Source organism: Seriola aureovittata, chromosome 18, assembly GCF_021018895.1.
Source record: "Seriola aureovittata isolate HTS-2021-v1 ecotype China chromosome 18, ASM2101889v1, whole genome shotgun sequence".
In the NCBI taxonomy this organism is placed as follows: Eukaryota; Metazoa; Chordata; class Actinopteri; order Carangiformes; family Carangidae; genus Seriola; species Seriola aureovittata.
Window position 1 is genome coordinate 9,669,805 of NC_079381.1, and position 25,180 is coordinate 9,694,984.

Below are 25,180 nucleotides of genomic sequence, written 5' to 3' on the forward strand. Positions count from 1 at the left end.
CACTTTCACATTCATGTCTCATGATATTCACTTGCCTGACATTGTTATGTTATGGTCATGATGCAACAAGGTGTAAGAGAGCACACAGAGGGCCTGAGGATTGAAAAAACTATAATCTAATACACTTAATGATTTATGTACCCCACTTTACACAAAGATAGAGAATCAGAATGTCTATAGGTTGTGGATTTTTTTATCCTTTATTTTGCTGATATGGCAGCATGACTTTCCATTGAGAATAATGTGGCATTACTTTACATGGTGCACTCAAATTCCTCTGAAGACTTAAGAGCAAACTTTCTACAGTTTGGTCTTTCCCAGTGGAATAAAATGCCTTTCCTAAATACCATTCTCCATTCAACCTGTTTTATAATCACAACCTTTTTACCAGGGGGAAGACGCTCTTTGGTTCCCACAGTGAGATGATAAAAAGTTCCATACTCTACCAGACACTTCTGCAAGAGGCAAAACTTTGTGATTTTACCATTCTCTTCATTTATTTATTTAAAGGGGACCCATTATGCTAATTTCCAGCTCTATATTTTCATTCTGGGACTCCACTAGAGTAGCTTTGCATGATTCACAGTTCAGAAGTCTTTATTTATCTCAAACTGCCTGTTATGCAGCCACTCTGTTGAGCCTGTGACCGAAACAGGCAATATTAGCTCAGGCCTCCTTAAAAGCTCAAGCCCGAATCCGATCCAGAATATGATAGTGGATGACACCAACATCCACCGCAACAAAGATTACAGCAGGACGTCTCTGTTCGGTAAATATTACCCCCACTACCTGCTTATTGTTTGATATATATCCACATAACGGTGGATTTAGTCTTTCAATCACAATCTGTATGTGCATGTTTTCCTGTATTTGCCCTGCAGACTAAAGAGTAAAACGTCTGCTGTCAGGAAATACCAGGGATAATGTTGCGAGTAAAAGTTTCTAGTCATTTGAAACCTGAGCCATTTTAATATGAACATCCAACATTGTAACGTTTTTATATATATATATATATATATATATGTGTGTGTGTGTGTGTGTGTGTGTGTGTATATATATACATATATATATGTATATATATATATATATATATATATGTATGTGTGTGTGTGTATATATACATATATATATGTACATATATATATGTATATATGTACATATATATATATGTGTATATGTCAGAAAATAAGAAATGGCATAACTCTTCATTTTGTGATTATGGGTTCCTTCGGCAGACAGAACGAGCCACTCATCCGCTGAATGAAATCCAATGCAGCAGGACATATTCTACTTCTATCAATGAATTTGTTGCGAACAATCTGATGATGGGTTAAAGGTTGTTTTTTTTAAATTTGCTATCAGGATTATATCTAACATCTTAGCTAAGACACTCAGACTTTTTGCTTCTCATGATCTCAGCAAAAGGCGTAGCGTACTGGTCTAACAATGGGTACTCTCCAAAGACAGTGGTGCCTCTCACTGTGTTATATTTTATGCTCAGAACAAAAGGGTAGCCAGAGGGCATTGACTAAAGGAACCAGTGAAACCAGACAAAACTATTTGCTTTTCCCCAGTATGCTGCTCTGGGGCATGAATGAACGAATTGGAAGGCGGTTTCAAGGAAAAGAGTGTATAAAGTGTAATGAATTTCTGCCCCGCTATATAAAAAAATATTATCTAAAAATTTCTCCTGAGTAACATTACCAACTGAAGTAATACAGTTCTCTTCCCTTGGTCTGCTCTTATGATGTGCATAAGCTCAGCAGTACTCTTTCATTTATTACTTTATACTGACAACTTCATATTTCTCTATTAATATTTAAGACAACTGTATCCACATTCAGTTTCTATTTGACTCAGTCAGTTCTCACTTCTTGCAGAATAGATTTTTACTCCTCCACAGAACGTCCATAGACATTTCTGCATCCAGCCACTGGTTTTCCATGTAAATTAAAAGACCAACACAAATACCAATGTACTGACAGTAACAGTAACATGAGAGGAAAAAAAAAATTCAAATGAAAAACCAAGATATGACTGTGCTTCTGAAGTTCGTTTCATTTCTTCATATTCAGAACAACTAAAGAGTAATCTTTTATTGAGTGTGATGCTTGGAGCAGGTACTGTTGAATATCATGAAAACTAACTGCAATTGATTTTTGATATGAGCCACAATTTAATTTGTTGTTTTGTTAATTGAAATCTTTGGGTGGCATCTTTTTTCTTTAACTCTCACTGACACGCGACACACACAGAAAAAACATATTGTGAGCTGATTAGTGAGCTGATAGAAACTATCTTACTTGATTAGCTGTGTTGATGTCGAGTCCATTCTTGATGTGATCCAGAGCCTTGTCCAGGTTCCCTGAACGAGCTGCACGCAGAAAGCTCGTGGCTGCATCAGCCTGCAATGAATAAAGAGGAGGGCGGTTAAAAAGGAGAGGATAGGAAGACCAGAGCACGTACGTAAACACAGATCAACACAGATCAACACAGCTTTTCTGAGTAAATAAAAACTCAACAGAGATAATATTGCAAACACATTAATACCTCGTCCACCACCAAAAGTTATGGTCTGAAATATACACAAATACCATTAATATACACAGATACTTCAAGAGCAACATTATCCTCGATATCAGGATAGTTGCACTAAAAGCCCCAGTCAGGTTACATACAGTATCTTAATCCATGCTAAAAAAAAAAAATTATAACAATCACTTTAAGGCAAGACACAAGACTACATACAGGAAATACGATACTACATTCATTGGCTCTTCTGCCCTCTGTAAGAGGCTAAAAATGTCAGACTCCTTACAGTCGAGCTTCGCCCACGCTATGAGTTTGGCAGGCATTCATAGCCGAGCGCACTTCGCCACGAGCTCCACTGTCTGCCTGTCTGATCTCAGAGGAAAGCTCCTGTGGCGTGTGCCTCCGTGTGTTGTTTGTACACCCACCTTGGAATTCATTCATCAGCCAATAGTGTAATGCGGCTGACCTGCACAATGAGATGTTTCCAATGCCCTTAAGAGGAAATACTGCGTGATGCACTGTACTCGTGACCCTCTCTCCACCCCTGTCACCTTCAAAATTATGTATCTGTTTGAGCTGTTATTCTCAAGTGCTTTAATTACACTGAATTGCTGAAAGATACACATGCCCTTTTTAAATGACTAAGACATATTTTTTTTTCCTCTCTTCACATCTCTTATCTGCTGATGCATCAGGAACGAGTGTTCTTTGTTTGTGTGAATGATGCACTGCATTAGATTCTATCCAACAAACAAATAAAATCATTTTCTTTTCTGACAACCTCCTCCCTCCTCCAACTGCTATTTACTCCCATTATTTTCTGTTGGACTCTTAGATTCCCACCTGAACTGAGCTCCTTTGACATTCTGTAAAGTAAATCTCAATTTTATCAGTCAATATGTTTTTCAGGGCCTCTGTTCGCATCAAGAAGCCATGTTGAATATTTCCGAGTAGCCTACTTGCTTAAATAGACCAAGGGGTCTGAATGCTTTCCGAAGCCACTGTGTATTCTAAATGTTACAGCTTTGGTTGATATCTAATAGTATCTTTTGATGTGTTTTGTTTTTTCTCTCTGCCTCTACTTTCTTGCATCCCATCACTAAGTGTCAGGGTAGCAATATTCACTACCTCATGTCTTTGCTTTGAACATGAGAGCTACACATTACTCAGCATAAGAGAACTGAGGATCAGGACTTCAAACAGCCGTTGCCACTGACAGGAGCCTCTCCAAGCATTGGTACTGTATGTTTTAGCTGTCTGTCACACAACGCAGACTTCCTATGAGTATCCTAAAATTAGAAAACTGGCATATGAAAACACGTATTAATGTTGTGACTTTCATTCGACAGCTTCAAGCCATTTCTAATTTCACAGTTAACTCCTTTCATTTTTTTTTTCTTCTTCTTCTGTGCAGTGGTGTGTTCATGATATGTCACTGATCACAGTCTCCACCTGCATCCCTCCTCCTCTCCCCCATGCCTCCACAACGCTGCTCCATGAACCAGATTTCTATGTGCCTTCATCGTCTGAAGTATGCGTTCGTTAATGACTGCAGGTAATTTTCTGTGTGTGTGTGTGTATGTGTGTGTGTATGTGTGTGTGTGTGTGTGTGTGTGTGTGTGTGTGCGTGAGCGTGTGCGTATTGAGCCATGAGCTGACCGCATTTTGCAGAAAATGAAAAATCACACACCACCTTCCACAAACTCGTTCGATACCAGTTTGTGTTCATGTTGCTGTCAGGCTGGAATCCATTTTCCTCCACTACCGCCCCTTCCACCCTTTCAGTCTTCCCTCTATCACTGACATGAGAGCTGTGAACCAGTTCACTTCTACTTTATTTGTAATCATCGGCTCAGTTACACCAAATGATCAGATTACTGAAACCCCTCGCTATGCATCAGGCTGTACAAATGCTCCCTCTCTCTCTCTCTAACCTGCCTGGACGTAAATCTGATTTTCCTTCTGCTGTCTCTCCCATTCCTGCCATCTCCCTTCTTTCTCTGACTCACACAATCAACTCTATTATTTGGAGTCTTTAGGTGATGTTAAAACATTTGTGACGTGATTCTTTGGCCAAAAGGACCTACATGTGGACACGAAAGAGTATCACACTTTATCTCATGTAGTCTGCTGCCTCAGGTGATACACTGATTGAATATGAAGCCAATTCGCAGCCAGTGAGCCAATAGATTTTCAATTTTGCATTCTCATTCTCATAACGGAGAAATGTTAACCTCAGAAAACCTCCGTGACCAGAACTATGTTTCAATTTCAGCTTCACGCTTAATATTTCTGTTCGAGCCGCACTACTAGACTGTGTTTTGGATTTCAACTATTAAAACAAATGATCAATTAACATTTGGGAAGTGGCAAAGTTGGTGAGGTGAGACACACAACGGCACCGGAAAAGCACAAATGAGCGTGACTAGGAACGTGCTAGCAAGGTCACAATAACACAGCAGTTTTCCTGAGCTCAGTGACCACAGGGGCATGAAAAGAAGCAACAGCAACACACAACCACCACCACACTGCAAAAAAAAAAGTCAGTCTGAAAAAGTTATGTAATTGTGTTTTTAAATGTTTAAATCAGACTTTTATCAAAAAAAGACATTTCTAATGAAATACTGATTCACTAATGTTGTCGAAAGGGAAATCCAGTTGACACCAGCCAACGTCAGTGGAAATACTCATTGCTAGCGTTCTTTCTTGACATAGAAAGGTGACATTTACGAAAACGGCCTTTACAAAACCCCACTGCAGCTGATGGGGACACACAAACAACGTGCTGAAGAAGTAAGCAAAGTGTACACAAGGATGTATACAAGCATCATATTTACTCTGTTATTAAAGAACCATATTCCTCAGGCTTCGGCCAACCTCTCAGAGCTCACAATACTGACCTGACGGACAAGTCAGCGCTGACCCACATGAGCCTAGAAGACAACACACACCAGCCAGGGCAACACCAAGGCAGGACAGGACAGTTAATGGCAGAGACATACAAGCAGAAAAAGCAACACGTAAACCGGCACGAGGAACATAAAATCCTTGAAATTATTGTTACACAAATGCAACAGGTGTCACTGATTCAGAATTTATTCAGCATCATCCAAGTGTTGAATTGAAGGTCGGTAATCAGAGTTTACTGTGTCCTGGATTTACAGGTGTGCAGCTAAATCTTTCCGACTTATACGCATGAAAAGACTTTGATATCTTAGAAACACACGCAGTAGTAGCCTGTAAGCCAAGTGGTTAATGACTAATGATTAATGCAGAGCACACACACCACATAAGTCAATGGATATACTCTATACATTAATCTTATTGAAAGCTTTTAAGCTATAATGTTGTGATAACTTTTGTCAGTGGGCCAGACTTCAGTTAAACAGCTTCATACACTTAGGCAAATAAATACCATCCACCTCCTTTGAAGATGCATGAAAAATGAATATATATATATATATATATATATATATATATATATATATATATATATATATATGTGTGTGTGTGTGTGTGTGTGTGTGTGTGTGTGTGTGTGTGTGTGTGTGTGTGTAGTTATGATTCTGTTGTCTTTGTTCCCAGTGTGTCAGCATGTTCTGTGTTAAACAATGAATTTCATTCCTGTGTGTTAGTGTGGCTGACCCGCTCAAATTGAAATCAGATTTAATATTCTCAGTGAAACACACACACTCATAATCTTTGTGCTGGGACAAAAATAGACTGCTTTTCAAACATGTAGACATGACAAAAGCCAGAAAAGGCAGAGACTTCGGATATTAATACTGCTGCGGAGAATATTGAATCAAAACTGCCATCACCACAAATTCAGGCTTGCTTTTTAATCAGTTTTATCTGTGCAGATCTATAATCAGTAACCACACACAAACAAACACACACACACACACACACACACACACACACACACACACAATGTTATGTCATGTCTGTCATGTTAAAAAGACAGACAAATGGTCAAGAGCAAGTGAAAGGACCTAGATTGATAGAAACCAATCCCACGAGATGAGTAACACCTCCTTCCCTAAAAGATGAGCACACTGGAATTGAGTCACACAGACTCAATATGAGCGATTATATAAGCTACTTTTCGTGTAAATTTTACATGTATATGACTGATTTAATGATCTGAGATATTTAAGTGTTCAGAAAGATTCATATTAGAATATTTCAGGGCTATTGCTTTTGTTGGGGGGCGGGGGGCGGCAATACCATAAACTCTCTGTGCTGGAAGCATTTGATGGTTTTCTGTACTGTGGGCCTTCTCTGACAGAAGTCATTGGCAGAACGTTGCATACGTGTACTTATTGTAGTGACAGCTCCTGTCACTTCTGATTTTGAAATGAGTCCTTGTGTCACTTCAAGTTGAGACTTCTCCTCAAAGTTCAACATGCATCTCATCTCCTTTGCACTGTAACTTGGTAGGTGCTTTTAGAAATACCTTCTACTACCATACTATACTACTGATGCTAGCACAGAAGGAGGATATGTTAAAGTCTATGTCTGTTTAGTGAGACCTTTAATCATTAATGTTGTTGATTGTGAAATCGGCAAGAAGGGAAGATGAGCGGCATTAAGTATTAAAGTAGAGACTCACAGAATGCAATCCTACTTAACAATATTACCATGGTCTATTTTAATAGATTATTTACATTATATTATGTGTGAACCTCTTTAAAATGTTTGTATAATGGAGTGATGTGATCAAGAGTACATGAGTTATTGAATAAGGTGCAGCAACTAATGTTTTTACACAAGCATGTTGTCATCAGAGCACATCTCCTGCATCTGTTTATTTATTATTATTATTGTTATTATGATTATCAATTATTATTATCAGTTCATTCATTATTTGTGAAATGCATCTGAAATGTGTTAATAATATTTGAGGACTTCAATTTTGCAGAGACAAATTTCTAATATTTTCAGCAGAAACTTCACCTGTAACTACTAAAAGCTATTTCTAAGCATCTATGCCTGTTTGAGAGTGACAGTAATCTTCTCTGTTGCAAAACAAATACAGGAGATGAATACAAATATGCACATATAAGTGAGTATAATTAAGTATCAACACTGATATACTTAAAACTTTTCACTGTCTTACATCATTAAATGGAAAAGAGAAAATAGAAAAGAGGGAGAGAGAAAGGGAGAAAAAAACAAGGGCATGGACAGAGAGAGTAAAGACATCCTCATATCCTGAAACCAATCCATCTCTACAGAGAGATGTAGCTACTATACCAGGTAGCAGTGGCTGGAAATTCAAGGAAAAGATTAAAACCGATGATGTTTGTCTGAAGAAGTGCTGGAGCTCAAGTAGTATATTTTTGAGTATTAAGATGAATATTGGGGGACAGTCACAGATTACAAGTGTTGATGGGAAAATAGTGGCTATTTGTCACTGTGAGTATAAAAAAGAAACTAATTCACATAAGGCAAAAAACAAATGCATATGAAGACGAATTACCTACAAACACGTGCGCAAAACGAAACTAAAAATAGCTGCAGTGCATAGACGCCACAGTATGTTAGTGCTGGCACCAACACAGGGGGAGATGGATCACAGTAATGAACCCTCATGGGTTTAAACAAAGACCCACTTCTGCTACAAAAGACAGTTTCTAATGCAAACTTACACGGACATAAAATAGGGACAGACACAAAATATAATGTTGCAGAGTCTCACAATAAAGGGTACACAATGATTTGCAAGCTCTGACAGAAAGTAGAAGCCTTGCAGGCCTCTTGTGCAAAGTCTATCTCACTGTCATGAGTACAAGTATAAAATAAAAAAGCAAAAACAGATGTATGTGCACAAACATATTCCCGTGAGTTGGTTTAGTGTGTCAATAAGCATACACATATAACAGAACATAAAAAAAAGCTGCATATTGCACATTTGTCCAAAGCATCTTTCATTATCTGGAGTGCTCGTGATTTTATCATCAACCCCCAAACCCAGGAAGTGTTAATGACATCATCCACCACAGATACACAGAGATAGGGACCTTTAAACATGGCAGCATCACAGCTGAGATCTGCTCTGTGCAACACAGGGACACATTAAAACAAGGCACCACATTTATCACTTCTAATATTACTGGCACTATTTCTTCTTTCCCACTTGGTTCCACAGTTCTTCAAGCCATTCCCCAATTCCCTCAACTTAGGCTTGGAAGAGTAAACTATTTCCTCAGCAGGAAGACTCACAGTTAATGAAAAACACAGATCAGGATTATCATGTCAAAACTTCTGATACAGATCTTGACTCTGAAGCTATACTCTCAACTGGTTTATATTCACAACAAGCAGCAACCTCTGTCCTTGATTTGGAAACTTAAAGGGCGTCATCCTCCACAAATTCTTCCCACTACAGTCATTTAATAAGAAATGTCGCCTCATTCTGACTTGTGATTGCAGCACAATTCAACGATCAATGTCATGTTGAAAACGGCAGAGTGCAGTTGTAAGATTTCATTAGCTTTCATCAGAACCCGATCAGTGGTGTCTAAGAAACGATAGCTGATACGTGGACAAATAAACAATCTGCAGCAATAGGAAATAAGTAAGTAGTAAGTCCTGGAGATAAATGCTGCAATTAAAAAATCAATCATATAATTTTCCATGGTTTCATTCAAATCTGATAATTGGTATTTAACATAAATCATGTGACAGACAGTGAAAGTGAAAAGATCAAATTAACATTTAAATGATGAATTTAGTCAATAACTTATATTGCCATTTATTGTTGTATCTTGTGACATTGTTGCTTCCTTTTATGTGCCAGGCAAACTTAACATTATAATGGTATTATTGCTGTTACATTGCAACTTCAGTTTTTATGCCAATCTGAATGATTTCATATGATTTTCAAGCAAAGTAACAAAACAATTAGTGTATAAATACTTGGTTGTTAAAGAAATGTAACATGTGACAAGTGATCGCGACCTCAATTAAAAATATGTGTCATAATTTTACACTGCTGAGGAGGGAGGAGATCAATTCAAGAGCATGTCTATGCCTGGCAAGATGAAGTCACAGCCCTGAAAATGAAAAATCTATAGAGTCCAGCAGACTCTACAGCATTGGAGTTGATTCAATATTGATGGATGAAAGCAGGGCAAGAGTCTGTGAGAGTGAGATTGTGCCCCCAAATACGTAAGTGCAGGTTTCATATGCTTACACATTGGACACACAAATTCAAGTGATGCTTTCTGTGTCTAAACACAGGTAGAAACATACATGTTAAGCCGCACATGCAGGAAATGTAACTTTTCAATAGAAAGACTGCATTTGATAGTTTTGCCCATTTTCCTCATCAACTGATTTTTTTTAATCTTCTTGGTATAAAAATCAAAACATAAGACTTAATTAAAAATAAATGACTTGTTAAGAGAGACTTTTTTCACTGAGGCTTTTTGAAGCTCTGCAGTTTGTACAAAAGACTGTTTGCCAAAGACTAACAAATAGTGAGATGTCAGATGAGTTTGTATGTTAATGTTAAAGCTAATGAAGTGCACAGGGCTTCCTAATGAGAGAGGTCCATAAAGATGTTTATGATGTGTTAATCTAGTGTAGCTTGCTCCAAATCCTCACACTAATACCACAGAGAGACTGCACAACCATAAGCTAGTGTCAATTCAAAACCAATCACCATCTATACAACAGTCTGTGAAGAAAACCTCAAGAGTGTGGTTACCAAATAGACCACAAGTTCCTGTATGCAAGCTGCTGCTAACAGCTAATGTTCAAGTCATTTTATTACAGTATCTTATCCCCACCCTTATTGAATTCAGTTCTTATTATTGTGATGACAAACAAATTCTGGGTTTAGAGTAGTCCACGGGTAAAACTAACACTGGTCTAACTCAGGAGACCAGCCTAACATTTACTTGTGTAAACAGCTCCATGTCTGTAAAAAGCTGCTCATCTGAAGCTTAGTTGCCCTTTATCTCAAAAATATAAAAAAATAAGAGCTGAAAATTGAATAAAAGATTAAATGATTTGTTGAGATGAATTTATTTTGCAGTGCACCAAATTCCGTCTTCCTCGTGAAACAATGATGAGACACATCAAAACGAGGATCTTCCTGTTGTCTTCTCTATCCCTGTGCTAAAACAGAGCATCTGAAATATTTATAGCCTCTGTCAGGCCACTGCTTCTGCAACCCGTTACAATCAAAGCATGCTTTTCCTTATTTTTATACATGTATCTTCATGTCTACCTCCATGCACCTCACTCACGCACGCACGCACGCACGCACGCACGCACGCTGATATTGGGATTGTTACTGTGTAATATGTAGGTTTACAGTCTGTTTAGTCTGAGACATATAAAAATAATGCAACATTCACAAGTACAGAAATACATAGTACACAAGAACCCACACAAAAAATATTGAGAAAAAGGGCGACAAAACAGGCCCACACACAACTACTTCACACATATAGTATACATACACACACTGTGCACGTGCACATGATTAATACTGCAGCTCTCGCTTTCTGCCTTGATTATGTTACTCAGGGATACATGCCAAAATTTAATACTTATTGAAAACAGACTCTGTTTGGTATCGATGATGATTTCCAATGTTAAAAGCTGGATGTGAGGAAGCTGAAGTAGGTATTGAAACCTTCCTCAACATTCCTCGTCTTTTTGGTTTTAAGGTGAAGCAGTCTAAAAAAAATACTGTTACATCCTCCTCTAACTACATAATTTATCATTCTTCCATTTAAGTTTCTCAGTCTAAACCCTCACTTCATAATCTACTGTCTCTTGAGAATAATCCCCAAGATCACAGATATAGTGTACACACATGCACTGAGAAGGAAATACACCTTTCTGTCCTTTCACTGAACAATTTTCATTGCCTTTGGAAGATTTGCTCAGGTAACAGGCATGGACATTTTCCCTTTTAAATCATCTGCCTGCTTCTGCCTCTCCATGACTTCTAGTTCCCTTGTTTTCTTTCTCTCAGTTTGTATTTTGCCTACAGCACAGAAAAGAGAGGAGACACAAACGAGAGAGCCAGAGTAAGGGACACTAACGTTACAGAGTGAAGCAGCCCTGAACTCCTGAATTTATTTTCTCAGCTACACATGATATCCACTCATTTCTTGTCATCACTCCTTGAACATCTCTCTCATCCTAACCCTCACACGTCTATTGCATCTTTGTGCAAACTCTCTCTCTCCCTCAGTCTGCCTGCTCTCTCTCTCTCTCTCTCTCTTCATAAACCTTCAATATTTATGAGCACTGCAGAAATGCTACTAGCAAAGCATGCTGGGTAGAGCTGTCCCTCAGAGTCTGCTCCTGACATCATCACTCTGTGCTGACATTCTGGGCTCCCTGCCCCGTCTCAGTATCTGAACTACAGTCAAGTTCCCTGCCAGCACAACTGATATCTGAGAATACATTTTAATAACAAACAGGAAGTAATGTGTCATCTGGGCATTTAGTCATTAACTACAGTAAAAACAGACTTTTGACTGCACATAATGTCTCAACTAAAACCTTGTATCTAAATTGTTAATGGTTTGGTAGATGAGTGTCTGGTCTTGGTTGTATTGTATCTTCAGATCCAGTAATAGAAAATGCTTTCAATATTGATTCAATATAACATGTTCATCAGAGCAATCACAGGCCATAAAAACAAACGAATAAATAAATAGATAAATAATAGGCCATAAATTACATTCTTCAATTGAGGAAACATTGCAGAGAAACATACGAGGAGAGGGAATGCTTTTCTGTTTGCAAAAGTCCAATTCCAGTAGGTTTCACAATGCAGGCAAATTGTGATTGAGTGCAATATTTTCAAAAGGCAAGCAGACAATAGGGCCTGTTTTCGGCAGCCATTTTGACATGTCATTGCAGGACACGCACAGGTGTTACTATTAACTTTAACGATGGCTCAGTTCAATTACGTGCCCAAATGATTATTAATTGCACCTGTGCTTTTCCTGCTGTGACGTTCCAAATTGTTTGCCATGAAAAAGGGCGTATACCCCCATTACAAGAACAACAGACCATCAAAGAAATACAAAAACATGCTTTTATGGGTGGAGATAACTATATGACACGTGTCACTGTGTCAACAGTGCCACTGCGTCATTTTTTGCTGAAGAAGCACTCTTATTTGAACCAAAGCATGTAATATGGAACATTTTTAGGAGATTATTTTTCACCAGGTGCTTGTGGAGTCCTCCTGATAAGTTTTCTCTGAGGCAGTTAAGGGGCTTGGGACTGATTGGCCAATGCAGCATTAACTTTGCTGGGAACAAAGCTGTCTGTGATTGCCCAATCAGCTTTGAGAGGCAAGGGATATCAAATAAGCACCACATGATTTAGAAGTTGATTTCAGCTGTATCTGATCACTCAGGACTTGATGGGACCGACCTTAAATGTGTGCTGGCACAAGGAAGCAGTGTGCTTTTCACTAGCTTTGAAAATCCTCATTTACAAAACCCCTTAGAAAGGTGTGAGGCTAAAGGCTGTGATCGTATGCTGAGTTAGTGAGTGAGTTTTCTAGGTATGACTGTTTTACCGTAGAGTGTATTCTCACCCTTAACACATAAATCTCTCATTTAAAGCAAAAGTTTGAAATTTTTTGAAATACACTTGTTCATTTCCTGTCAGCAAGTTAGATGATACCACTCTCATACCTGCCTGTTAAATATGAAGCTACAGCCAATAGCTATCTGGGTTAGCTTAGCTATCTAGGTTAAGTGTGACTCAGTTTCCAGGCAACCAGCAGACATTCCAGGAAGTTACTGGTCACAGCCAAGAAATAGAGAGCTGCAGTAATGAGTCCTGAATCCCAGTATTTAGTTAGCACTTTAGTCGCTAAATGAGATGACAGGGGACGTTAATGTCATCACATCGAACACTAAAACTGATCCCATCAGTTTGCTTTGACAGACTTGTTGTGTTTATACTTGCGCCTTTGTAAACTATCACTAACCTTGTAAGAGGAAAAGCTTTTGTAGAAGTAAGAAAGGAAAATCAAACTACAAGTTGGGAGTTTAGTAGTGGTGACGGTAATGTCATGAATCCGTGGTGTAGCTCGTTTACAGCCTGACATTAGATTTTTACTTCTGGCAATTGAATTTAGGCTTCAAAAATCGTAAAGTGGTGTCCATATATGAAGATTATCTTGCTGAACAAAACATGTAAGTATCATACACTTTTATTTGCCACAGAGCTAACTTTCTGAAATAATCCAAAAGCCAATGTAAAAACCTCATTGGCATTTTGTCAAGGGAACCAGGGTGATGCCAGTTTCCAGGTTGGCCTACAAAAATATGTCATCCCTGCAGCACTCCATACTGCCCATGTAAAATGGTGATCTGTTATTTTTACACTACACATTCTTATACTATTATACAAATTAAATATAATTTTTTCATTAGTAAACATCTAGTTTCCATCTGTTTCCAGTATTTGTGCTAGGGTATGCTAACTGGCTGCAGGTTTTAACCTGAAAATAAACAGACAGATGTGAGATTTGCATTAATCTTCTCATCAGTGTTATTAAAATTAGATTCAAAAACATGTCAAACAGAAAAATTCTCAAAATAAGCAGTCAAGTATACTTGACAAAATACATATATACTGTCTAAATGATCGGCTCAGGATGAGTAAAGCTGCATTTTTAATGAATGAAAGTTCTGCACGACAGGAGAAGAGACCCCAGCAACTCATAAATGATTAAGAAAGCATGAAAACTGCAAAGACAGAAAAAGGTAGACGAGAATATAAGGAAGAGGAGAAGACTCAGAGAAGCTGGGAGCCACTATGTCTGAAACTCATCTGTGCATAACTAATGCAAAGCACTGAGCTGCACTGAACTGGTCAGTGACTGCACTGTCTCCCATAAGGCCAATATACAATCACTGTGACAGGAGGGAGCAGTCAGCAGAGGGAGGAGCCAGGGTGATGGATAGGAAGAAAGAAGAAGACACGAAGGACATAAAGAAGAGAGGATGGGGTGGGGGTCTGATACCAAATAAAGGAAGGTGTAAAGGACATAAAAGGGTAATGAGAGGAAGAATGATTGAGAGGAGAAGGGATAGAGGAAAAGAGGGGTGTGGAGGAGGAGCTGAAAGAAGGGAGGAGGGGGACAGAAGAATGCCAGAGAAGACAGGTAAGGACTGTGGAGGTCAGGATAAACATGTCCACCCTTACATTAAAGCTTATAAATCTGAAAATGCTGTTGAGATGCTGAAAGGTCTCTTTCTGAATGAGCATTTTCTGGTTGTTTTTGTTAGTGTCTACTTTGAAACACCATTGTAACGGAAACTTTCTGTAAATCGGGCATGTGTATGTTGCATAACATCTTTATAACTTTATTCCTTCACATGGCTGTTTTTTAAGTGGGGGAGTATTCAAAGAGTCTGTTTTGGTAGTTATGCTGGTTTTAGTGTGGTTGGAAGGCCAAAGCAGAAATGAATGCATTAGTGTGGACATGCCTTTTACAGTGATATAGAGAAGTAAAGGTCAGGTGCAAGAGAGAAAGATGGAGAGAGGAGGGGTGAAAGTCCGCTGTAAGAGAAGTCATGTGTCAGAGCAAGCTATCTGTGTGTGATGGGATAGATGTCTTAGAGGAATTAATTCCTGCTGAGAAATTTTCTTTTTACTTCCCCCACAGGGAGAGGTCAGAGGTCATGGTCAGATACAGGGCAGCACCTTTGGGGTTGGTGGGGATGCAGTATCTTGCTCAGACACTAAGTGATTCCTTATAAGTGAGGTATCTGTCTACCTATATGTCCCTCCCATAGACTGTATATAAATCTGCGTATACAATCTCCGGTCCATCCAACTGTTCACCCATCTATCAGATAATGTGTATCAGTATTGGCTGATATTGGATTCAGGAACCCAGTCATCAGTAATGATATTCTGACCATAACAGCTACTTCTGTCTTTTTCTCGTCTCTTTAAAAACAGTCTTCAATAAACAGACAGAAATTACCTGCGCACTCATTTACACACACACACATTAAACACATGCACTGTAATTCACACATGAATGGGAAACAAAAGCTCCTCCGCGGTGCTGTCCCACTAGATGACACTGTGTTGTAACACTTCTCCTTTCAGCACTGTTTATCACTCCATCCTCCCCCATCTATCTGTCATCTGTTCATTTCGAGGTGATCTCAGGTCAAGACTGAGGTTGCTGAAACTGCCTTTGGTCATTGGTACATTTACTCTAATTTGGCAAAATTGTACGGACACATTTTCACAAGCAAACTTACTGAATATAAAATGACTCTTTATGTTATTCTGTTGCAGTTTGAGAGATTATTCCCCAAAAAATTGTTGAGCTTTTTTTAACAACATTTTAGTGACCATTTTACTGCATTTAACTTCGCTTAAACAGATTAAAGACTAAGAGTGAGTACAGCACAATAACAGAGATATGTATATAGCATTTGAGCAAATTTACAAAGCTCACTGAACAAAGAGTTCAGTGTTTAATTTTTGATACACTATTAATTATTTATGTTCCTGCATTACTGTATGAATCGGGTGATGGTATTCAAACTTGAGTCCTGCATAAAATACAATAAAGCCATGTTTGTAGTTGTTCAAACATACATCTGTAAATGTTACTATGTGAAACTCTTGAGACGTAAAACAGTACTTTAATGCTTCCTGTCCCTTTTTCCACACTGCCATAACACACTCAACCTGATTGATTCATGAAAATCTGTGTACCTGTATGAGGGTGTACCTGTAAGAGCAAGAACAAATCATTTCTACTGCCGGTACTGCTCTCTTTTTGCCATTTTATTATGCATCCATCAGTATGATGAAACACGCATGCACATCTATTACTGAATGATATGTGTGACAAGTGAGAAATAGCCCATCAGGAAAATAGTAGCTTTGAACATTTTTAGCATATCTTAATGTTTTGTAAGAAAAAAAAATAAAACTATATGCTAATCAATCCTGAGTCGTAATAAAAGGTAATAACAGAAAATGCTTTGCATCATGTAGATCAAAGAAGCTGCACAATGCAAATTAAAAAAAATGTTATTTGCCATATGATAAAATATAATTTGATAGAGAAAACAAACAACCTAGAAAAAAAACACAATCCTAATTGTGCAATATATATTTAATCTGTATTTCCTTAATCTAAAATAAACAAAACATTGATATGAAAAACAACTGGATTAGATACCATGCAAGTAAATCAACCACAGAACTCAACATAGAAGTCACTATAAGGTCATTGCAGTATGACTCAGTAGTTGAAGGCAGAGCTGGATGTTAGATGCCAGAGTATCTGTGATCGTGGCCTGGAAGGGAGAGATAGATGGGCTGAGAGGCGTGGGGGGGGGCCTGGTGTGGGGGGCAGAAACTGCTGCCCTATCGTGACGTTGACTGACTGACTACCAAATCACCCCTGTCATGAATCAGAACTGTAGAGGGCTCTGGAGCTGACACATACTAACTCACACAAGCACACTCACAGGCATAGGACAAATACACACGAATGCACAGGCTCCCAACACGTATGTGGATGCATCACACCCAATATCCAGACATACAGATTTACACTCGATTATTTTAATGCACACACACAACCACATACATGTGCACTTAGGTCATGTGCAGACATGTCAGCATAGACACACGCTGTAACATGCTACATCATCTTCAGTCCTGCTGCCAACAGGCGGTCACAGAAGCTGACATATGCTCCTCACTGCAGGATGTAAAGACTGCAACATGCACAAGATTGCCCGTGTCACTGCTCGCACTAACCTGCGCATGCGACACACACAAATCACAGCACATGAACAGTGGTCAGATGGTGCCCGGTTCACAGACCAAATGCAAACCAACAATATCTCACATGTAAACCACACCCAGCCCTAAAAGCTAATCCTTTGCAGCTCCACTGGGGATGGAAATCCCTTCAATCTCATTCACTTGAATGACAGACTAGCTGACTAGAGCCGGATGTCACAAAAGACAGAGAGAGAGAGAGAGAGAGAGAGAGAGACAATATCAAAGATGCATGAGATGTGAAAAAGTATCAGTGCTGTCATACACCATAAACCATTTGAGTAACATACATATATACACATGAAAACAACTTCAGATATCGAAACACAAACTTTAAATTGCAAAAAGAGAAAAGAAAGAGAGAAAAGAAAGAGTGTTGTGAGTAGCCTCACAAGACTGGGGAACATACTATATGAAGGAGAGGGTTCAAGTATGATTTCTTTCCTACAAAATATATCCCTAGTAATTACGACAATTGAGATTTTTGGTCCAAGATAATAGCGATTAACATTATTATCTCAAGAAAGATGAAACGCTTGTTTATACTCATGTGTTTGCAAATCTGTGCGTGTCTGTGCATACATGTGGCAGCTCTGTATATTCTGACACGAGCACAGTGAGTCGTCCCCACTGTGCACGTCTGTGTTAGTGACAGCAGGTCATCACTAATCACCCAGTGGGTGTAGAGTCAAACCAGCAAGACGCATGCTGAGAGAGGGTTGGGGGCAGAGAGGCTGATGGAGGGTGAAGGAGAAGAAGTCAAAGAGGACAAGCACAAGATACAGTAGAAGACAAAATCGAAGGAGAGCATGGCTACATCCAGCAGTTATGTGAGTTCACAACTACCACTATGACTATTAGCACCACTACTGCTTCTAAAAATAGCGATGATATAGCAAAAGCATTAACGATAACAGCATCAGACTCTGTCTTGCTATAGTTTTTAGACCTTGATCGTGCCTCTTTTCCATGAAGGGAAAAAAACAAGTAATAAAACAAGTAATTAAATCTGGCACACTGGTATTTTTAAGGTTATATTCAAAATTAAGATAACATCCAAATTAAAATTAATTATTTTAAGAAACATAATCACCACTTATAAAACCAGAACTATAAAAATGGCAAATCATCTTAACATGCCACTGTAAAAGAATAATGGCATTCTCCTCAGCCACAAATTGCCATTGCTGGTCTGATAGATTTCACAGGACAGTGACCACTCCCTGAGGCCGGTCGATAGAGCCAGCTCCTTATGATTCAGCATTCTGCACAGGTTCACAAGGGTCGTTTAGCCCACGAGGAGCCGTTCATCAATGGGACAAACTCTTGATGCCAGGGTCAGGCCTGAAGCACAAGGTCCAGTAGAGGGTTAACACACAGCCCGTCAATTTAACGATGCAGCAAGTTGCTTGTCTCAAAAGGCTAGCCGTATACAATTTTCTACAAAGTCTAGATTAGAGAAGTGAGTCACGGAGGAAAATAGAGGGAGAAAATGAAAGAAACTGGAATACTACATGAATCCGGATCTAAACTCATTAACATATTGACAAAAGGGGCTGTGGGCCAAAGCAGACATTAAGACGATCACAGTGACATAAACACACAAGATGTGAGACTACTGAATCCAACCAGGGCTAATCCATCTCTCAAGACAAGTCAACAAGATGGCAAAACTGCTCCGATACTGGCATGACATAAACCACAGCAGCTGTTTATTGAGTAAAAACTTTGTATCTCCAAAACACCAGCTTTTCATTTGATGTATCACTGTCGGTACCCGAAAAGAGAGGTCAAGCTGTGCCCTCAGTTTATGGCAAAATAAAATCACTAAAATGCATTATCAAGCTTTATCCCAAACACACGCATTTAAAGATGCAAAGTTGGTATCTGCATGACTATGACACATGTCACATGATGTCGCCATGAGAAGTCACTGGGTTCTTTCCAAAGCTCATGCTATAATAAACTTTATGCACCAGGGAGAGATAAAAATATGGGCTAGACAAGCTGACAGACTGCATTTGCAGAAAGCCGCACTTCGTTCAGAGTGCCATCAATCATACTCATCTTTTACCAGTTGGGGATGTTTGTTGTCCTTTCTGTGTATCAGACACATGCTATTCATCCATACATGTACACTAGAATGCCAAACACGTCCACACATAAACCTTGCATAGCTGACTTGCACTTTTCAACAAACTTATTCCATTTCGGGGGAAAATACTTGCATGTTATTAAAATATAAGTAAATCAAAGCTTTGAAAAATGTATTCCTCTGCTGGAAGACTGAACACCTTTAAAAGATAGGCCTTAACACAATACATGGCTTTGCAGACAATCTATGTATTAAACACTCTCTTTCTAATTAATATTTCATGTCAGAGTGAAAAAGGCCCCTGAAACTATGTTATAACCATGAAATGTGGGACACTAGGGAAAATGCTGCTGCTGTGTTATGTATCAGTTGTGTCAGATATTTAATACAGTCTGCGCGGTAGTTTTGAAACACACATAGTATAGACAGAAGAAATGTGAACTGTACCTGTTTTTTTTTGACAGTGGAAGCTGGAGAAAAGACTTCCACATTTTTCTTTTGTGCTAAAACTCATTCATTATTTCAAAAGTTAAACTGGTATGGGCGAGATCTTAGCACAGACAGATCTGTAAACTGAGATAAAGATTATGTGTCCATACGTACAATGGCAAGAGTTGCGTGTGCGTGTGTCATCATGGCGAAATGTGGTCCTGAAGAGACCTACTGAAGCAGGAACTACCACACAGGCAGTTTCGAGTACTTTGGCAGGTGTCTGGACATATTTTGGCACCGCAATAGTGTCACAACTGTTCAAGATCAGTCATGAAACTTTATGTAGTGCAGTTGACATCAAACTGAAGGCATTTCAAGATGGGCGTGGTCCAACCCATGAGTACTGAGTACCCATTTAATAATGAAATAATAGCTACTGAGTGTTCATGTAATAATGTAGTAATAACTACAGAATACTCATGGATCGGGACGTCAACATGTTGATCCCATCACAAGATGGTCTCTAGTTTTCTCTCTTTTTCCAGTGGGTGATGCAAATTATAGTGTAATCAATCACTGTAGACTTTCTGCAAGCTTCAGTGAGCTTGTTGTCTTGAATTCTGATGAAGAAGAAGAAGCCTCAGCTTGTTAAAGCTATAGGATTAAGGAGGTGTTTTTTAATATGTATGCTATGTGCATATTGACACTGTGTGTCTGCGTGTTTTTCCTCTCACCTTGGCCCTCCCCGTGGGACAACTGGTGCAGAGCCAGCAATGCACACCCTGTCACCCTGTCAGTTAGTCATCCTGCCTAAAACAGCTGAGTCAGTCTCTCTGCTTCATTAAAATCAGGCCACGATCCACAAATATCTTAACTTGTGAGTGTTCATATGACTCATAGATGTGAGACAGAGAACAATATAAAAAGTCAACTGTGTGTGTTTGAGCGAGGACGAGAGTGTAAGAATTTAAGACACATGCATGCAATCAATTACTCAGTCAATCAATAAATCATTCAATCAATCAAGTCAGGCGTTGCAGTGATACACGTGTGTCTTTCTGGTGAAATACAAAGTTTAGTACTCGGCCGATAACCCTGCATTCAGGCAGCCAGCATCTGCATCATCATGTTACAGTCTCATAGCTGGTTTGAATTAGTGTTTTTACTAAACAGAGGTTCTGCTGCGGATGAATCATACAGTACAAGATACAGTAAGAGCAGTGAATGACTGTGCTGATGAGATATCTTCTCACTGTCTGTGGTTTAATCACTGGCTGTGCTCCATGCTCTTGTGACTTTGGTAACAGATGCTATCAGGAAGTAAACAAACAAGAGGAGTGGGTGCCAAGCCAAAGACGATTCTCAAGGGAGCACACAAGACTCTGAGAGCAGCTTTACCTTTGCATCCATTTCTGCTTACTCAATATCATCTAAACGCTAGAAAATCATACTTTATGACTCACAGGCTGCACCAGAAAAACACATTAACATTTCATTATTGTACTCAGCCTCTAACTCTGCTAATGGATAGCTGTCCTATGGATGATTTGTGCGACCGGATTGTTTGATTGAGTTGCCATAAAAGACGAGACACACTGTATTGTTTGTGCGTGGCCCACTAATGACAGGTCATGTTGCTGGATAACAGGAAAAAAAAGGAAATTGAGCTGAAGAGAAATAAACAGACTTACTATCATCTATTTTCGTGGGTGGTACTGTGGATTTTTGAATGTGCTGAACTGTTTCCCTGCCCACTATCCCTGACTCTTAGTTTGTCAAGTAGCTGGCATCAATGTTGGATCAGTGGGCTGTGGTCAATGTCATCATGGTATTAGGGAAGAGATTCAGGGATGGAAAGAGAAATGGATGGAGGCAGGAAGGTGGAAGGATATGAGAGAGGGAAAAGGGCTAACCGCATGCACTGGGTTTTCCGTTGAGAAAAATCTCCACGTCAGTTAACGAAGTTGAATCTGCACACCAAGCAGTAAATTAACATTTGGTATGGTGTGGTGCGCGAGCAACATATCCTTACCGGTCAATTACAGGACAGTGGTAAAACACAGACAAACACACACACACACACACTCATTATTTTTTTCTAATGTTGCCCATATTTAAAATGAAACCCTGACATTTTAGATTTACACATACATATTTCCAAACTTTTGAAGTTTGGTGAATCGCTTGATTGCTTTTCCTATCATTTTTAGAATGTAGAATGGGGGCAAGTACAGATGTTAATTTATTGATTTCCTGGCTTTTGATTTTACAGTGGCTCTCTACGGGGGCATTGGCCAGGCTGGCACATTTGTTAGCAGCTGACTTTGGTGCTGCAACTACAGTGCTTGAATGATGTAGCCTGAGGTACTGACATGTGAATTGAGTCAGTTTGGCTGACAGCAGCATGTATGGGATTCCAGAGAGAAAGCCTTTTAATCGCTTTTGAATCCCTGGTACACAGACATTTGACAGGCTTTTGGGAGGACTATGGAAACAAAAACACTTTTCACATCTCCTGGTTTCATTACTCTGCTTATGTAACTACTAAACTACTCAGATTGCAAATACATATACAGTATAATGTTCACTGACTTATGTGGTTAGATTTTGAGCTCAAAGAATCATTATTTACGTTGAACATTGTAGCTTGACAAAAACTGTCAACACACGTTTTTCTGAACGTTCACAGCCACTCCTCATGGCCTTCATCAGTGGATGTAGTTCGGTCAATACTGAGCAACATTTGGTATGGTGTACTGGTATGGTGTACTAGCTCAGCCCTGGGGTGTTATCCAAATATTAATGGCTATAAATGGGATTTTTTACGATGAACAATGTCCATTACAGCACAATACTCATACACAGTGCAATATTGTGATAGCTCGCACTCATGGAGACCAACCTGTATGCCAAGGGTGTGATCAAGCAATGTGTTATATTATCATTTTTCTCCAGTGACCTCTTCACTCAAACTGGTCCAGTCAAAGTCACTGACCTTATACTTTTACATTTTCACATACAGCACTAGCAATGTAATTGTTCCATTTGACACATAAATGTGCAATTAAGCCAGAAAAACTACATAGTATGCATTTGCTTCTAGCATAAAAAAAAAATCTAAAGCTATAGGTGTGGTAAAAAGAAGAGCAATGAAACCAAGAAAACAGTAGATAAGACACGATGGAAGATGGAGACAAAGAAGTAGAAGGAAAAAAAGATGGGGGGATGGAAATATAGATACAGTACAGGGCAGGGATGAGCAGAGACAGAAAGATAGTTGATGGAGAAAAGCACTGAGGGCATAGTGGAAGAACAAACAGTTGCTACACTTTTGCTCATTCCATCTAGAGTTTAAAATTGAATTAGCAATGAAGTATTTATACAAGTGCAGTGTGGATTTTCCGACTCAATGCCACAGTACAGTAGACAGCAGAGGAAGATGCAGGCTGGGAAACATGCAGCACTGTTTATTGGTATCTGTTCTTTTTTTTCGACATAGTAGGCTACATGTCATGGACATAATGACACATTCATAGCCAGAAATGCAAGATCATACCCACAGGGGGAGGGGAAATATAGAATTATGGTGAGAGGGGGAAAAAGTAACAGGGGGATGACGAGGATTTAGAGTTGACTGAGCAGAAACGCTCGGTCTGAGTCCTAGCTGTCTCCCCTTCCTGTCGTGTTCCCAGCCCGGCTGCCATCAATGAGTGCTGATGCAAGCTCCCTCGGATCAGAGAGTGTGAAGTGATATCAGTCAATGAATGGCAGCTGGTCTTGGCAGGGATGTTCGGAAGCTTCTGACGTTACATTTTGTCGTTTTCTGTAGTTTTGCAGCCTGAAAACCAATACTGTTTATAGTAAGTATTCCTCTTTAAGACAATCATTCTGATTTTATCTTGACGTGTGTGTGTGTGTGTGTGTGTGTGTGTGTGTGTTCTGTCCACCAGCATAGATTGGTTATCTGAATGATGAGCCTGAAAAGAGAGAAGCTATTCCATCTGCCATCAGTCCTTAATCCCAATGACATGAGACCCCTTCACATTATGTAGATAGACACACACACACACACACACACACACACACACACACACACACACACACACACAAGCAATTAACCAGATACACACGTGCATGCCTTAAAGGGTGTGATAAAGGTGACACTGCCTGTAAAAGAACACTCACTTCCAGTCCATCAAGACATTAGCATTTTTCAAACATACATCACTTTTCAAATTACACAAAAGACATGTTTACTGCTGCACAGGTAACCTCACACATCTGTGAATTTAACAGTCTCCAAGAAAAGAATGTGGTTGTACCGAGCAGCTCCTAAGCACTAAATGTTTGTAACGGACATCGAAGGGGTTAAGACTGAGCTGATGGCCGGTGTATTAATATGTATGATTCAAATGTAATGAGTTAACACAGGAGAGTCACTGGTAATGTGTTGCTGTATGCACATATTACCATGACACTCACCATTTCTCAAATTCATAGTTGTTCAAGGCCTAAGATCAATCTTAAATTATAAGTGACAAATATATATCTACAAGCCCTTAAAAATGTACGGGATGAATGTGCAACAAATATCTCAGCGCACCACCCACTATATGAAATCCTAGATTTTTGATCATGCATTGTGTCCATTAGGAAAGTGATGGAGTCAGGGTGTGCCTGAGAGCGGCTGCTTCAGTGCATTAGTGGGCTCCTGCAGGCCACATCATCCATGTAGACCTTGAGGAGCACTAATTCCATTACATAATGCCCAGCTCCAGCTCTAAGTGTGTGTGTGCGGCTGTGTGTGTGCTTTTTGTCTTCATATCAGTGTGAGTGGCATCATGCCAGTCTGTATCACATTCACTCTTACTCTAATGATTCTTTGGAATTAAGAGCAATCACATACTGATGTTAATGACCTGTGATGAGTCAAATGCATCATAGTACTACGTATACACTTCATGTAGGTCAATTATGTAAATTAGATGTGTTTTGTAACCGTTGTATATTTTAGATGTCCCTTTTGATGTGAAATGGAGCTACTTGCGATTCAAGACATATCACAGAAAATCTGCTGTCTGACTCATGTTTTCTTATTGATGTGGTCTCATCAGAGTCGCTCTGAGTCGAAATGAAACTCAGCAGACACATAAATTGGGGACCATGTGGAGCAGTTTGCGAGTGCAGCTAAAGCAACAAGCTTTTCTCCTCCCAGCATTTCATGTCTGGCTGGCGATCTGTGCAGCAAGTCTCATCACCAACCAGGGCATGCCCTCATCCATCTCCTCGTCCCTT

The 25,180-nt window shown here is 39.3% G+C and overlaps 1 protein-coding gene across 1 annotated transcript in view; it reads right to left on the reverse strand.

Annotated features, from left to right (window-relative positions):
* ank1b (ankyrin 1, erythrocytic b) overlaps nt 1–25,180 on the reverse strand; it is a 72,261-nt gene that overhangs the window by 37,123 nt on the left and 9,958 nt on the right. Inside the window, exon 3 of the mRNA XM_056404195.1 lies at nt 2,304–2,405. Coding sequence (XP_056260170.1) covers nt 2,304–2,405 — 102 coding nt within the window. The remainder of the gene's footprint in view (nt 1–2,303; nt 2,406–25,180) is intronic.